General features: G+C 39.7%; 1 protein-coding gene across 1 annotated transcript; it reads right to left on the bottom strand.

Moving 5' to 3' along the window:
* Positions 1-3,008: 3,008 nt before the first annotated feature.
* bmal1a (basic helix-loop-helix ARNT like 1a) lies at positions 3,009-16,293 on the bottom strand. Its single transcript, XM_049722818.1, has 20 exons — positions 16,127-16,293; positions 13,833-13,976; positions 13,556-13,619; positions 13,078-13,225; positions 12,796-12,816; positions 12,610-12,642; positions 11,590-11,619; positions 10,933-11,090; positions 10,736-10,815; positions 10,361-10,453; positions 10,173-10,290; positions 9,881-10,030; positions 8,687-8,933; positions 8,336-8,442; positions 8,032-8,182; positions 7,871-7,950; positions 7,648-7,759; positions 7,223-7,316; positions 6,622-6,715; positions 3,009-6,424 (listed from the first exon to the last, which is right to left on the bottom strand). Exons 3-20 carry the CDS (start codon positions 13,599-13,601, stop codon positions 6,267-6,269), a joined length of 1,920 nt encoding a protein of 639 aa, XP_049578775.1. The 5' UTR covers positions 13,602-13,619; positions 13,833-13,976; positions 16,127-16,293; the 3' UTR covers positions 3,009-6,266.
* Between the last annotated feature and the right edge of the window lie 1,240 nt (positions 16,294-17,533).

Raw genomic sequence — 17,533 nt, 5'->3', positions numbered from 1 at the left:
CCTAACCCTAACCCTAACTCTAACCCTAACCCTAGCCCGAGCCCTAACCCTAACCCTAGCTCTAACCCTAACCCTAGCTCAAACCCTAGCCCGAGCTCTAACCCTAACCCTAACCCTAGCTCTAACCCTAGCTCAAAACCTAACCCTAGCTCTCACCCTAACCCTAGGTCTAACCCTAGCTCTAAGCCTAACCCTAGCTCTATTCCTAGCTCTAACCCTAACCCTCGCACTAACTCTAACCCTAGCTCTAACCCTAACCCTACCTCTAACCCTAGCCCTAACCCTAGCTCTAACCCTAGGTCTAACCCTAGCTCTAAGCCTAACCCTAGCTCTAACCCAAGCTCTAACCCTAACCCTAGCTCTAACCCCAACCCTAGCTCTAACCCTAACCCTAGCTCTAACCCCAACCCTAACCCTAGCTCTAACCCTAACCCTAGCCCGAGCCCTAACCCTAGCTCTAACCCTAGCTCAAACCCTAGCCCGAGCTCTAACCCTAACCCTAACCCTAGCTCTAACCCTAACCCTAGCTCAAAACCTAACCCTAGCTCTAACCCTAGCTCTAAGCCTAACCCTAGCTCTATTCCTAGCTCTAACCCTCGCACTAACTCTAACCCTAGCTCTAACCCTAACCCTACCTCTAACCCTAGCCCTAACCCTAGCTCTAACCCTAGGTCTAACCCTAGCTCTAAGCCTAACCCTAGCTCTAACCCAAGCTCTAACCCTAACCCTAGCTCTAACCCCAACCCTAACCCTAGCTCTAACCCTAACCCTAACCCTAGCTCTAACCCTAACCCTAGCTCTAACGCCAACCCTAACCCTAGCTCTAACCCTAACCCTAGCTCTAACCCCAACCCTAACCCTAGCTCTAACCCTAACCCTAGCCCGAGCCCTAACCCTAACCCTAGCTCTAACCCTAGCTCTAACCCTAACCCTAGCTCTAACCCTAACCCTAGCTCAAACCCTAGCTCTAACCCTAACCCAAGCTCTAACCCTAACCCTAGCTCTATTCCTAGCTCTAACCCTAACCCGAGCTCTAACCCTAACCCTAGCTCTATTCCTAGCTCTAACCCTAACCCGAGCTCTAACCCTAACCCGAGCTCTAACCCTAACCCGAGCTCGAATCCTAACCCTAGCTCTAACCCTAGCTCTAAGCCGAACCCTAACCCTAGCTCTAACCCTAACCCTAACCTTAGCTCTAACCCTGACAAGATCAGTGAAAAATTATTGGACCCCACTGAGATTCGAACCCAGGTCGCTGGGGTGACAGCCCAGAGCACTAACCATTACCCTATGGAAGCCTTGCTCTCAGGCCATGGAACATGTATGGTTTTATGGAGCAGCTCACAAGAAGACAAGATCAGTGAAAATTTTTTGGGTCCCACTGAGACTTGAACCCAGGTCGCTGGCGTGACAGGCCAGAGCACTAACCACTACCCTATGGAAACCTTGCTCTCAGGCCATGGAACATGTATGGTTTTATGGAGCAGCTCACAAGAAGACTAGATCTGAAAAATTTTTGGGTCCCACTGAGCAGCTCACAAGCGACTAGCTGAAGACTCCACAGCAGATGTCATCACAACAGGTTGTGTACACGAACACCTAGCAAAGTACAATTTAAAATGACACTTTAGAAGTACCCAAAGTTAAACTTACAAAAGAAAACTCATAATAAATAAAACTTACACAAGAAGAGCCCTAACGTGGCACTTGACAGCTGTCAGTGTCAAATGCAAAATGTAAACGAGGACCATGTCAAAATTAGGTCAATGCAATCTCCGGTTAGAATATATTATTTTGTAGGTATTAACAAGTAGAATAGTTTTAAATTAGTCACAATTATTTAGGCAGATAATTATGGGATATTTTGGTACACTACACGAGGTAAAAAAAATAATAAAATAAATAAATAAGAAACTGTAGCGAACGATTTGGTGAACGATTCTTTTGAACAAATATTTTGAGTGAACCGATTCTAAAGATTCAGTTCACTTAAAAGAACTGGAATACACATCGCTCGTACAAAACAGTGCAAGCTATTATAGACTGCCGGTCGAAATAGCCGACTCTTGCTCGGCAAGATCTTGGTTCGATCCCAGGTGCAAGGAAAGGCTTTTGTTGTTAACCCTTTATTTATTTATTCTCTTTTTTTTTAACCTCGTGTAGTGTACCTACACATATTGTCATATAAAGCAGTTAACCAAATGTCTGATTTTTATGTTTTAATTGGCCAATATAAAAACAAGGAATAAGACGCCAGACAAGTTTGAACATAAATGTTTATTAAAAATAATATTAAAAGCAAATTTCAAACCAGCAATCTAATGTGAAATTACAGTAGATATATTGGATAACAATATTTAGGCGTATATAGGTCTACACGTTATTTAAAAACGACTATAAGTGTTATACTACGATACAAGTGTTTACCAGCTCAGTGGCCGAAGAGGAGAGTGTCCGCCCTGAGATTGGGAGGTTGTGGGTTCAAACCCCTGCCGAGTCATACCAGTGACTATAACAATGGTACCCATTTCTTCCCTGCTTGGCACTCAGTGTAAGGGGTTGAAATGGGGCCCCCCCTGCTGCTCACGATCATTGGGACTTTTGGCACTCAGTGTTAGACCAAAGCCCCTAACCCTAGGTTTAAACCCTACTTTGGAACCCTAACTCGCTTCACCCCGCCCCTTACACTACTGGATTCCACCCCGCCCCCTAGGTATTGGGGCTGATCCATTGGTTTGCTACACCAACTTGGGGGCGGGCCCTTATGTATTTACACATAAATATTCTAGAATAACCAAAGTATACAACAAGTGGTTCATGAAGCAGATTTGAAGCTTAATTTTTCCATCACTAGACCATATATCATTCCACGCACAACTTCTCAGTTCCATTTTTGGAGGACATGTTCATAGAGACAAAAATTCTATGGAGCTGCTTGATTGGCTGAGGGTTGACAAAAAACAACTGCAGAGCTGAAGACTTTTCAGAAAAAAAAAACAATGCCAAACTGACAGAAACAAATAGTTTTATTTTAAAAATATTTCACTGCTGATACAATACACTCATCATACTCATATTTGCATAAAGTATACTCTTAACATAATATTTATAGTTTGATACATAATTGTCCGGTGGGGGATGGGTAATCGACATGGGGAATACTTTATTGTAGTGTCTAGCGTTTAAAACACAGAAAAGAAACACTACAGCAGACAAAGAGTGGACAACCTCATCAGCTGAGCTGAGCTGAGCGACCTACCATCTGTCTTTTGGGTTCGGAATGGGGACTGTGCTGACAATGTTATGAGTGCTGTCAAATTATAAACTTAGAAGCACAAGCAATCATAAAAAAATAAAAATAAATAACTGCCCGTATGGAGAGAACTAGCTTTAGTGGCCTGTTGCAAAAAGTAATTTTTGAATTCATGTTTGGATAGTGGTGGAAAAAGTCTTGCTCTTTGCGGCAAATGGAACAACCATGCACAGTTTTACATTGATAATCTTGGAAGTATCTAAAAACTAAATGACTTAAGATATTTTGACTACCTGCTTGGCTTATTAAAATAGTATCTGTCATGTTCTTAAACACAAGTTAAGTTTGACCTGCCAAAACATTATGACCACGTGTAACAATACTTTACGGTCACCAATACTACAGCCGGATGCAAAATTATGCCTTTATAAAAGGTAAGTTTTAATTGGCCAGTCAGAGGTAGATTTAAAAAGATGGTATTTGTGGTTGTAGAGTTGCGTAGATAAGTAAGAGCTGTGTAGTAATGCAATCAGTCATAATATAGTGGCTCGTTGCAACGGAATAGAGTGCGTTTGGGTCGTGAGGAGAAAACATTTTCTTTTTCTTATCTTGTGCCGTCATGAGATTTTCCAAGTCGTTACACTTTTCCATCTTGGCATTAAATACCTAGACAGCAAAAACACAGCACTAAATATGATTGTAGTACAATACGAACTTTTTTGTATTTTGATAATCTCAGTATTTTCTTTCATTACATTTAATTGCAACATATAAAAACATGTGGTTTTACTATCTTATGCAAAACAATGCCTCCATTTTGACTAGTGGTGCATGCCATAAAATGTTTTATAACACTTTTTCAAGTACATATTTAACCTTTTGGATGTACAGAAGTGTTGTACTGTAAAGTCTCCATACGGGCAGGCGGCGACGCACGCTAACCCCCTCCTGACATCTCATTTCAAATCAAAGCTTTAAAGGACACGGCTTGTAGCAGCAGCCAGGTGACAAGGTCGTATCGAGATTTCATTATAACCAATGGAATCTCAAATGAAGTCGCGGACATCTTTCAAGAATTAATCATTAAATATTCAGTAGGTGTAATGTACGTAATCCCATTGCACTTTTCCTTTGCGGCTACATGCACTTGGATCTTGGTTTGTATTATTTTCAACTCCCCTCAGTTAGATGGTAAGTAATAAAGCGTTAAAAAAAAAATAATAATTTGCCCTGATGCTTGTGTTATCAAGAGCTAAATGGAACAAATTCAAGAGTTTCTTTTTTACCCCGGCTGGGAGTGTACAAAGGAATATTAGGGCCACACTGAACACCACTGAGAATTCAAACTCAATGTTACAAGCATAAAGTTGTAATTTAACAAGTACAAAAATTGCAATAATCCAACACATTTGAAAAATTCTGCAAATACATTCTTACATGCATGAAGTCATAACGTGAACAAGTTGACAGTTTTGAGAATGTGGGAATCCATATTGCCAATTGGTCCTTGACAAATAGACTTTTTTCCCATCGACAATGACAATTTATAAGATAGATTTTTCTGCTTACAAAATACATTCCGTAAATATTTAAGGTATATTTATTTACATTGTTTTTTATAGTTTTTTCTCCCAAAATATGACTTCATACGCGCAAGAGTACATATGGACGTTTATATTCACAGCATTTCAACTTTTTCTTTGATTAAGAGATTATATATGGGTTTTTTTCCTTCTGAAAAAATATGACTATACTTTCAAAAATAAAGTGATACTGTGAGGGAGATAAAGCCACAAAAAGTAGTAATGTTAAGATAATGACTTTAGCTTTGTTCTCTATATTAAAACATTTTCATCACAAACATTTTATACTACTTGGTTTTCCAAAAATAACTTGATACTTGAACATTCTTTTGCCCCCCTCCCCAAAAAGATACAAATTACTTGTATATTACAACTTTTCTTTTCAGCGTGGCCCTAACATGTTTGTTAAATGCCGAATGCAGAGTCCTAAAGAAAAAAAAAAAGAACTGACTCAACAAGATTTCACCAACAGATATTAAATGACGGCAATTTAGTGGACTGAGAACTGAGGGCTTTTTATGTCTGTGTTTTATGGTAATTACCTGCCAGAAAATCTTTGCATGGACAAAATGCACAGATGTCAAACTGAATGATGAGAAGCACTGCTTTTTTTTGTCTTTGGTCAGCACAGAGTCTGACGTAAGCCTTAAAACACATAAGGCTACTACTCTTGTCACATTCCAACGTTTTTGTTTGCTTGTGGAAGAGTTACAAGAGGGCCATGACTATTTCCTTTCCCCATCAGGAGTTCAGCTTCAAAAGGAGCACTAAGCATGAGTTTTTGAACGAGTCATTCCAACTCAGACACACCTGGATGTCTTCCTCGGATATACACACAACTGGAAAAAAAAAAAAAAAAAACGTGGAATTCTTGGGGTCGAGTGTCTTCTGAGCAACGAGTTGTGACTGTTTACTCCATGTCAACTTGAACGGGCACCAACACCACATTGCACAGTCGGAGGACTAACACCACCTGTGAGACTGGATCGGCTGAATGTTTCAAAGTTTGATGTGGGTTGGGGCTCAGCAGCTGACAGAGAAGCCCAGAGCCAGTGTTAGAAAGAAAACTGACTGTCAGCACACCTAAATTAACCGCTCTATTTATACAAAGTTCAACTGTGGAAGTAACCATCACTGCAAAAGTGCTCATCTGTACATATGTCATGGAAATGCCTTCATTTGGCATCATCTTGAGGCTCCGGGAATCCTCTTCTTCCGTTTAATTCTTCATTTCTGCTTCATTCTGAATGCCACGAATGACACTTTTGCAGAGAAGTTGGCAGGTACAGTGGATGAAACAGAAAATAAAATGGAACAGGAAAGCGATTTCCTCTTGACTGAACTCTCTCTACCGGTGCTGAATGGGGGTGTACTCTTTCTTTTCGCTCTCTTTCTCTCTCTCTCTCTCTGCGAGATGCCCTTCAACGTCTTCACAAAGGCCAAGGCAGGTCACTGAAGTCCACTGGGCCGCCTAGGCCAGCATCTGCCTCTAAAAGGGACATGATGACAGCCATGGCCGCCTCGTCGTTGCTGGGGCTGCTCGAGCCAGGGTCGTCCATGATGTCTATACTCAGGTGGGAGTTGTCGCCTGAATTGAAGGATTCAGAAGACAATTAGCCCGAGTGTGAGCAGAAAGAAGATCTTACAGTGTACCGCCACTATGCAATGATTTTAATTTGCTTTGAATATGTTTAAAGCGTCTGGCAAGGGTAAACCTATATCGAAATAGAGTGGGTTGGAATATATCCATCGCGACTGACTGAAATCTGTGACTATGAGACTCACTCATAATGGACTGGTTGGAGTAGGGGTAGCCGACAGAATCAGGCCCAGGAAGGATCCCGGTGCTGGCCAGCTCAGGAGTCCCTCCGTTGTGAATCTATTAGAATGACAAGTATCAGTGACTGTACAAACACAATGTGATGACATTTCTCTTTCCGTTAGCAATTTTTTTTTTGATTCAACACAAATACAATAAGTCTGCTTTCATGAAGGACTACAGAAATTGGATACTATTAATTGCTGAAATTCCAGGAATTTGGACAATTTTCAAATAAATTAGCCATCAACACATAATACATTTTCCGAACTGCTTATCCTCGCAGTTAATAAACAGTGGTTTATTTTCCTTGATTTAGAAGATGAAATGATACCTGGTATACCTCTACAAGACATGCTTTTTTTGTCTTGGCATGGAGACTAATAGCTGATGAGAGGAGCATACATGATCTCATACATAAGGTCTGCATTAATGACTCCTTTTTAGTTCGCATGATTGGCCCATTATGGGTGTAAAGGGTATAATTATGTTTATGAGCTTTTTTTTATGTAATGTGTGCGCTTTTCAAGATTTTATTTTCCAGTAGGTATCGCGCACGTGTGCTACCTTCTTTCCCCCAGGAGAGCAGGTGTCCGGCGGAGGGGTACTGGTGATATTCAACGGGCTAGAACCACAACTGGATGGGGAGGAGCCTCTGATCCTACAATCAAAACAGTGAATTATTTGTTGACAAGAATAAAATATTAAAAGGAATAAGAAAATAAAGCTTTCCAGACACTATACATGCCACTCACAGGGAAACGCAGCTGCCACGTATAGGATGATATATTTTACAATAAAGTTTTGTTCTAATTTGTCCTAATTCACGTGTCGTTCACATTGGCACATTTAACTTTGGGCTAGGTAGAGAAGGCTTGTGCAGAAACTCACAACAATATTTGTGACGTGCAACTACCACAGTCCTGTTTTCTGTTAAGAAGCATCCCCTTGATTAATATAGTGATGATATCACAATAGGATCATGCTCTTACCTTTGGATCTCCATCACTTCCTCTGCAATCATTCTTCCAATTTTCCCAGCTCCTGCTCTTGTGCCACCGGGAATGCCAGGCACCGTCTGCAATGCCCGTCTTCCTCCACCTACTGGTCAGCGTCAAGAGAAGAGCAAGGTTTTAACACAAGTCAGGGGTCAGTAATGCCCGACAATGGCAACGCTTGCAGTTTATATTGTGCTCTACAGCATTTGAAGCTTACCCTCTGAAGGGAGAACACTATCCATACTCTGTGGGGATGCAGCAGATTGAGTGTATTCTGATCCTTCGATCATAGGACACCTAGTGAGAGACAATCATGTGAAAATGATCGGTTTCAAAACAAGACTTTCTGACATCTTGTATTTGTCCTCTTCCACTTACGACACAACAGTGTTCGTGGAGACTATGTATTCCACCTCCTTGGTCCAGGGGTTCATAAAGCTGAACCATCGGCTCCTCAGTGTGATGAATGAGCCATCTTTGATCTTGAATTTGTAACAGTTTGTGTTAATCTTCTCTCTCATCTGCAGCACTACAAGAATCAACAGAATAAGAAAATGAATCGATTTATGGGACTTCAGCTCTTTCGCTCTGTTATTTTAGTCTACGGTGCTCCAATAAGTGACTACAGCCCAACAGATTTGTTCATGACGACTTTTCATCAGACCGAGGCCTTTCCAAATACCTTGTCTGTGGCACTCTGCCAGATGGCTGATGTCATCCTGGTGAAAATACTCATAGAAGGACGTTCCCAGCAGCTCCTGGGGTAGGTAGGCGAGGATGGCTGTTGCTCTAACAACAAAATGATTTAGACTTGTCAAAGGCACTTCAGAGTATTTGTGCACTCATACATTCACACTGGTGGTGATCAAATAAAAAATACATTCTGTAGCCACGGTTCCAGGGGCACAGTGATGGAAGTGTGGCTGCCAGTTACGGCCCACCCTGACCACCTCCAAACATGTGCCTTGGGAAAGTGGTGAGAAATAAACTATTCAAACTACTAATGTTTGATCTGATGAATTGCGTTACTCACCTCTGGTCAACGAAGACGAATTTGCCATCTATGGCATGCCGGGAAACGTACTCAGTGGGCTTCACTCTGATGTCTGCCAAGCTGGGCTGGGGGACAATATGTGGATGTAGTCGACCAATGGCAACCAGGCAGCTCAAGTTGCAGCCTTCGTTATCGGGCTCATTGTCTTCATCAAGACCCATCTTCGTAGGCGGCCAACTTTTTAGGTAACCAGTGCTATGGATCGTGCAGAAGCTCTTGCGATCAGCTGTGATGAGAATACAACAGAGAAATGTAACAATATATGTAAGGAATTTATACACCAAAATAAATGATCAATTATGTCCTATCATATATTTCACATTTTATGGGTTATGCTTTAGCATAGGAGCATTCGGTCTGGTTTAGTGTGATGCGGACGTGTGTCATTCTGAGTCAGCGCTTAGAACTGAATCACCCACTCAGTCTCTTTATTTGTCAATGGATGCTAACAGCGGATTGTTTACTTTCAAACTTAGCTGTAGCAGATGTGTGGGACATCATGCACACTGTGATCATGATGCCACTGATCCACTGGTGAAAGTAAACTTTGAATCTCTTCTCGGGAGGATAGAGTGGCGGACCAGTGACAGAAGCAATATCGGAAGAGCTTTTAAAATTACAAGGGTGGAGAGACGATTATATTATGAATGAGGGCGGATTGAAGATGATGGAAGAGTGGCCAGGTTGTGGACAAAAGACGGACAGGCAAAATATGGTAAATTGCCCACTTCCGAAAACTGGCGTGTACCGTAAAAATACAGTAACACAATTGTCCTGCTGTCATGTACTGGTACAAAAAATACACTAGTGGTGGCTCCTTTCGGCTTTTCCCTTCAGGGATCGCCACAGAGAACGGTTTTCCAGATGATTAGCCTGATAGTTTTTTTGGCATTTCTATCTTTTGGATTAGATGGGCATTTAAGGAGGCCAACTTCCTTTGTTGTATAATGCTAAGTGCTCATTGAAGTGTGAGTCCTGGTTATAACAAGGATGTGGCCTTTTAAAGAGGGGCAAAAAGAACAAGAGTTTTCATGACGTGGCAGCTAAAACTGGTGTACAAAGTATATCAAGACAATGATGAGAAAGGAAAAAAAAAAAATGCCAAGAAATAAACAAAAGTAATTCATTCCAGGACAGGATGCTCAAGTATATAGAATTGTTGCAAAACTCTACCTTTTTTCTTTGAGCAGGTTGAGGGAAAGTCCTTGTCCTCTACTTTGACAGATGGCCTGTTGCACTTCATCCTACAGAAAAATGACCGTCTGGCACCAGAACAAAGTCTGGACGGTCCAGGTGTGATGTCTGTCTTGACTGGAAGACCAGCTGCAAATTTACACACACACACAAAAAAAAATCAACATTATACTACCTCAAAAATGAATATGCTAAAAAATTATTTGAAAAACACTGTTGTAATTTCTCAAAGCAAGACAGCATTCTTGTGAGCATCTAGAGACTGGCTTACTTTTAGCATCAATGAGCCTTTCACGAGGGGCTGTATCGGAAGAAGACAGCTGTTCTTTGACCTTGGCGATGTCCTTAGGATGTAAGTAGTCAAAGAGACTCTGACCTATGAGGTCATTCTGAAAAAAGAAAGCAACACAGAAACTTAGTCACTCATTACGCACGCACCCACGCACACAAAATCCATACCTGGCTGTAGTTAAGAATCTTGTAAACTGATTCCGAAACAAAAAGAATCTTTCCCCGATCACATCCAACCACAAATAGGAAACCATCAGCAGCCTGCCGTATACAAAAGATAATACATTAAAACAAATATTTACATTTTGGAAACAGTTCAACATATAATGCCTAACAAACAAGTACACCAACAACATCCCCACCCCCCGAAGAAAACATTTAGCTTGGTTTAAGGATCATTATTTTCTATGGCATAAATCAACAAATTACACCGATCCGATAGGAATCAGTCTGAAGAGTCTGAGAGGTTACTGAAACCTTGACATTTTAAAACACTGGTTAACAATCAGACCGGCAACTGCCCCATGCCCTGCGTCAACTCACCCTTAGTATCAAATGTTTCAGCTCATCATCTGAAAGGAAGGATGGCTTGTAGTTGGCCTCTGTGTATGGATTGGCTGCTCCTGCATGAAAGAGTAAATACAGTTACTAAAAACCAGGACTATTTTAAAAACATTTCTATTGAATATCCTTTCCAGATCTGGCCAAATAATTCTATAACTGATGGAGTCCATTCTAACCTCTGAGTGTCTTCATGTGCTGAACAGCCATGCGAAGAACTGTGAGCTTGTCCAGTTTACGAGACATGGCATTACATGTGGGCACCAGTGACGCCAGCTCATCGATGAAGCTGTTCATCTTGTCCCTTCGACGCTTCTCAATCTGGCTGTGAGCCTCTCTGTGAAGAAGCATAGAGGAAATGTTATAATTAACACCTACCTGAAATTCATCTGCATAAGTTGGAGACATTTCTCACACACTCCATTTGTTCCATCACTTGAATTAGAGCAACAATTGATGAATCCATAATGCATTATCACATAAATAATTAATTGTTTAGATGTATTTATTCATTTAAAATATTGCAAGTCCTCACAACCCCTGGTGTGAGGGTATATCGTTATTATAATATTTAATCAGCTTAGAACTTTTTTCAGGGAATCAGATTCCACTGATGTTTGCAATTATTTTAATTGTGCACACTAACTAATCAATCGCTGGAAAAATAATTTTGACCGGTCTGTGACTTCAACACGACCATAATCGCCTGATCTATCTAAAGTTCAGCTTCTGATTAATGATTTTCTTCACAAACACATGATTAGGGAAAAGGAACATTTTTGTGGGTGGAAAAAGAAAACACACCTGTATAGGGAAAAATAAAATAAGTTATATACCTGGCATTCTTTATTCGGCCTGGTTGGTCACTGAAAAGAGAAAAATATTTACAATTAAAAAAAAGATTAGATGAATATTTTTCAAGGGGTGATCTTTAGTGAAATTAAAATCTAACACAATCAACTTAAACCATTTTTTTAAATACCGTAATTTCCGGACTATAAGCCGCACCGGACTATAAGCCGCACCAGCTAAAATTCAGGGATATTTTAGTTTTTTTCTTACATAAGCCGCACCGGACTATAAGCCGCACGTGCACATGAGTTTTTTATAAAGAAAGACAGTACACAGAAAGCCGTAAAAATCCATAAATACGCCTGGCCGCCATTTAAGCCTCAGAGTTCAAAGTAACCTTCTGAATAAAATGCATTAAAAGTTCACATTCATTACAACTTGTTTTTGGTGAGCAAAATGTCAGAAGAATTGAATTTAAATGCTGATTGATTGGGTTTTAATACAATGCAGATGGTCCAAACAGCGCCACTGCTTTGTGTAATCTCTAAGAGAAAGGGTTTAGATCCCTTTGACGCAGGTCACCTAGCGTGCATTACTACTAAAGCTCATAATAGTCACAAGCAACACAGCCAGAATAAGCAGCAGCCATAGTAGTGTTTCAAAATAGTATTTTTGTTGTTGTTTTTTTTCTTCAAGATACCGCACAACAGTGGTCCACAGCCATTTTACGAGTGTATAAAAGTGATCAAGTCATCACAAAAATCACGAAAAAAATCTTATATAAGCCGCACCTGACTATAAGCCGCAGGGTTCAAAATTTTGGAAAAAAAGTCGCGGCTTATAGTCCGGAAATTACGGTACTAGTTTAATACCATAAACTGGATGAGTTAATGAACCATCATCGGTTTCGTGTCCCTTTAAGAGGAAATACACTACGTGAGTCTGTAGGTTAAGCAAATAATTCCTTGACTCATACTGCCAACATCACAAGACAAAAATTCCAATGTATTTTAAGCGCACATTATTTTTTCTGTTGAAAAAAAAACGTAATAGTGACACCTTACCTTCCCAGTTTATCTTTGTCTGGGTCCATGTCACTAATGAGGGAAAAGAGACAATACTGATTTCAAGAACATTCAAAGAAATGCAACAGTACGGGGAAGCTTGGAACAATCATTTTCAGTACAGTAAGTATACCAGTAAATAAAAAATATACAACATATTTGGTGTTTTGTGATTGTTGAACTTACTCAAATGAGAAGCCATCGATTCTGTAATAAAACACATTGATTGGTCAGTTGTCGTGTATTAATGTCAATAGACTTTCAATTTTCATCACACTATGGCACTAAGTAAGCAATCTTGATCTGCTTGTCAAAATGTGGACTTTGCACCTCATTAAACATGGACTAGCGAATGAAAATCAAATTCTTGATAATGTTTTTTTTTTAAATGATTGAACATTGACAAATCAAAGCCGTATACGCACTGTACCTATAAGCATACTTTTGTATTTTTCCTTCTTTACTTACTGGTATTCGGTGGTACTGCCCTTTCTTTTCCGAGTGTAGTCCATGCCAGGAGTGCTGATAGAGCTCGAGATGAGGTCGGTAGAGCTGGGAGACATGAAGTCAGTCATTGTAGAGGAGATGTCCATCCTTTGGTCTGCCATCAGGTCATCTGTCAGAAAAGAGAACAATTGCTCTTTCTTTTTCTTTTCTTTGTATTAAACTGCCTAACCTGTTTCCATCTCTACTAATCAATGAATCAACCTTTACGTAACCTTTAACTTTAACTTTTTAAAACCATGATAAACCATCAAACCGGCCCAAGCCTGGAATGTTATAACTGATAAATACCAAAACAAAGAGCATTTTCACTGTAAATTTAGTTTGTTGTTATTTATTTGTGAATACAAAATGTTTCATTTATTCATTTTTCTTTTTTAAATTTTAAATTTCATTTAAAATTTGAAGATTTATGTATGTCAGGTTATTAAACCACACTCACCACAGATGTTCATCACAGCCTCTGTGTTAAAATCATCTCCTTCCATCCACTCTCGATCCCACAACTGCAAACATGAAAAATAAAAATAAAAATAAACGTCTGACTGTAAGAATGTTCTACATTAGTGTTGGAATGGTTCATGAGTCCATGCAAAGATTTAAAATAAATTAATACGGTAATCATTTTAAATAACAATTATTTCTTCCATAATTGCCCAGCCTTACACATATGGTACACAATTACGTAAGAACATGAGTTACTAAGCCACTTGAGTTACCTTGATAAGAACCAGGAAGAGGCCTCCTTGACTAGCTGAGTCGTATCCAGTACAGAGCAGTGCAGTCGGCTTTAATCTCGTGTGGTCTCTGGTACGAAGGTAATGTGCTCTGATCCTTAGGTACAAGGTGAAGCCTGTGTAACTCTGGAAAGAGATGAAAAGTCATTACATTGCATTGCATTGCAGTAGCATTTTAAGCACCAAGCCTTTTCATTAAGTTACCTGTCTTGTGGAATTGTAATTTAAAAATGCTGCTCGTTTATCGCAACCTGAGTGAATGGTGCTTTCACGTGGCATCCTTTAGCACAGTTTAGGAGTTTCCAAATCTCTGACGATTACAATCACAATTTCCTATCATCCGCACTAGCGTATTTAGCATCTCTGAGAGTAGTTGTAGTAAAATGAGAGAAAATGGACATTACTCAAACAGTGAAGAAAAGGCAGCGAACAAACACTAGGCGTTATTAATATGCTTTCAGCATGCTTGGGAGCGTGAATAACCTCAAATGATACCAGTAATACAGGAAGAAAGCTATATGAAGAAGCAATGAGAAGCAATACACGGAATTTGGGAATAGAAGATTGAACATTCAAGTTTTGACTACTCCCAAGTTCGGCCGATGAGATTTATATTCATATTGAAATTAAAAAAGAAAGGTTGTTGTCTTTATTTGGCACACTTAATGATCTGCTGCCTGTAAAACCAGAAATGCAAAGGTGTGGACAACTTCACTGCACTGAACATTGTCCATTTTTATGATAGTCCATAAAAGTTGTTTCACTAAACAACAATCGTGGAATAACATCAAAACTGCTATTAACATTGTGAGCCTCTCATGTTGCTAAATGTGACCAAAATATTATACAAAGCTCTTAATTATTAATGATTACATATTAAGACTTAATATGTTACAGTGTAGCTTTTACACCACAGCCAACTATTTCCATACAACATTTTTTTTTGCAAATGTCAGGAAAGCTATAATATGAAACCAAACATTACATTTGTTGTTATAATAATCTTGTAAAATTCTGTTCAGATGTCAGTATTTTTTTTTTTAAAAGTGGTTTTACCTGGCAGTGCACATTTCCTGAAATATTTTAATCCAGTTCCACCCTTAATACATACTTCTGACAAGGGTGGTTCACACAACACCAATATATAATCTATCATTTAAAAAACAAATTTTGGACCATATCATTGCCTATGTATTGTGACCCACTTGAATGTGACCCAAATTAAACTGTGTTCTGATCACAAAAAATATCTGTGGCAGTTCACGTGACAATACAATAATGTGATTACTAAAGTTTAGCTTGTGCGCTACAAGCAGCACAAAGCTTTTTGCAGTTCAGATTTTTATGACCATTAAACTGACACTCTGAAGCTCACAACAGAGCTCTATTTTCTTAAAACAATAAGTTGAAAAAAATTTCTATATTATATATTATATAAAACAAAACTGAATGCTTTCTTCTCCAAGAACTGGCTAAATGTCGTTATAAATAATGCATGACACGGACTGTGATTATTAATTACCAGGTAATGCGTATAACCCAAAACGAACAAAATTTCATCATCAATTCTCAGCTTCAAATGCATGAATACCAAATTAACACTAAAACGTCAGCCTGCGAAGATCTTAAATCAATCAAGAGTCCCCTTCGAAGACCATACAGCACTAAACACCAAGTATGATTACATCTTAAACACATAATTGATCAACATCAAATGTAAACATCTGCAGAGAGGAGCGCCCCTTGATGTCGTCATTTTTTTTTTCCACAGCCAGTGCAAACCAAATCTGTCACGATTTTCAGGACTAAATGAGCCTGTTGTATCGAGGCATTTCGGGGATAAGGGTGGGCTGCTAAATTTTTTAAGTTTTCGAAACAGAGAAGGTGCTGTCGAAGAAAACGTGCACTAGTTGCTCACTACGGCCTGTTTACACAGCTAGCGTCTTAGCTTTAGGTAGCATTGTTGGTCACCTGGTCGTTAGCACTGGACAAGCGGGGGTTTAAATTACGGCGCTTTCTTCAAAGATTCAATTGTCATCAATATGAGTAATTCCCATTGATTTCGCTACTCTTAACATTTAGTCCAATTGACCAGTAATAGTATTTGACGATTAGCCGCGGAACGCTGTCAAGAATTGGCCAGCGAGCTAATGTCCCTCCTTCCCAACGCTGGGAAAACAACGACGACATACATCATGGATGAACCCCGGAGAAGCAGAAAAGTCTCCGATGTACAACGGAGAGAGTACGCATGCTGGTTTTCATGTCATACTTACACTTGGTCCGCTAGGATTTAATTATCCATTGAAGGCCACTAGGTAACGTGTTGTAGAAAGTCCAAGAACTGTGACATAAACGATTTTCATTCGGTGACCTAGTTTCTCTTCACCGTCATGCCTGTCGGACCACTAACCTAGTTTTCCAACCAATGGCAGTAGTGCTAGCGCCATTGGTTCACCCCTGGCCAATCAGAAAGAGCCTTACGATGGCGAAAGGATGACGGGGATACAGTCGGCCAATAAAGCCTTCAGTCAAACGGAATGCAGAGGCAACTTGCGTGCGAGAGCGCGGCGTGTGGCCACTGAGAGTCGCTCACCGGGACTTCGACAACCAGCTCGGTGATCGGAAGTATATCGAAGCTGCTTTTAATTTTCAAAATAAACGTTTGGTCGTCTCTTAAACACCCATCCATCCATTTTCGATACAGCCTGTCCCCACGGGGTGTCGCGGGCGTGCTGGAGCCTATCCCAGCAGTCATCGGGCAGTAGCCGGGGGACACCCTGAAGGAGTTGGTCTCTTAAACAGCAAAATATAATTAAATACAGATGTATATTTTAAGGCATGGCTGGTTTTAAGGAAATTAATAAGTCGAAGGAATTAATTACCTTGTTTTAACTTATTGATGTACAGTCAAACCTCTACATACGATGTTAATTCGTTCCGAGACCTACTTCATATGTTGGATCAAATAGTCATCCACCCTGTATTTTTTTCAAGAATTTTGAAGCCCAAATGTCTCCCAGTTTTTAATGACCCCAAATATAATTTGACTGTCATTCTGTGTAATAAAGTGATAACAGGAATGTGTTCGATCAGAGTTGGAAAATAAAAAAAACTCATGTGCTATGAGTTGCCAGTGATTACCACTAGATGGCAGCGTTGAGTCGGATAAATCCACGAGTCGTTTTTGTCATTATACTTGGTAAAGTTTATACTGTTTGTCGTATCGGAATTTCCACAATATTATTGAAAGACACTACTATAAACACTACAATACATCATCTCTACATCTGTCCGTGCCACGTATGGTACGACATAGTTGTGTCAAGACACTTGACACACTTGCGTCAGGGGCGACGGATGACAAATAAATTGGCTAATTTCTTTTGCATTTACAGAAAGGTTCATTCATGTACACTGTCCCTGCAAAATAAAAAAAATAGATACATCCCACATGAGTGATTGTGAATTTGTTATAGCGGCGATTATCAAGCACTTACGCTGACGCATATTACGTATTAATAACCAAAAACAACACTGGCGTATTAAATAGTGTCTGACCTTAACAAAAGAGTTTTGTGGATAATTCTGCAGTAAATTTGATTTATTTTCATTAGCTTTGTTTTTCAATGTAATGTAAGTTATTAACATTTTAAATTTAGTCGAATTTTCTATTGTATCGC

The sequence above is a fragment of the Syngnathus scovelli genome, chromosome 6, assembly GCF_024217435.2.
Source record: "Syngnathus scovelli strain Florida chromosome 6, RoL_Ssco_1.2, whole genome shotgun sequence".
Classification (NCBI taxonomy): domain Eukaryota; kingdom Metazoa; phylum Chordata; class Actinopteri; order Syngnathiformes; family Syngnathidae; genus Syngnathus; species Syngnathus scovelli.
The sequence above is the reverse complement of the archived record's forward strand: the minus strand, read 5'-3'. Positions and strand labels throughout refer to the sequence as shown.

Bases quoted from the DNA above. Each gene is read 5' to 3' on its own strand.
- bmal1a (XM_049722818.1), bottom strand. From the start codon at position 13,601: ATGGAAGGAGATGATTTTAACACAGAGGCTGTGATGAACATCTGTG. The intron at 11,091-11,589 runs GTATATAACTTA...GCTTCTTCACAG, and splicing joins GGCCGAATAAAGAATGCCAG to AGAGGCTCACAGCCAGATTG. The intron at 8,443-8,686 runs GTGAGTAACGCA...TTTTGTTGTTAG, and splicing joins TTCGTCTTCGTTGACCAGAG to AGCAACAGCCATCCTCGCCT.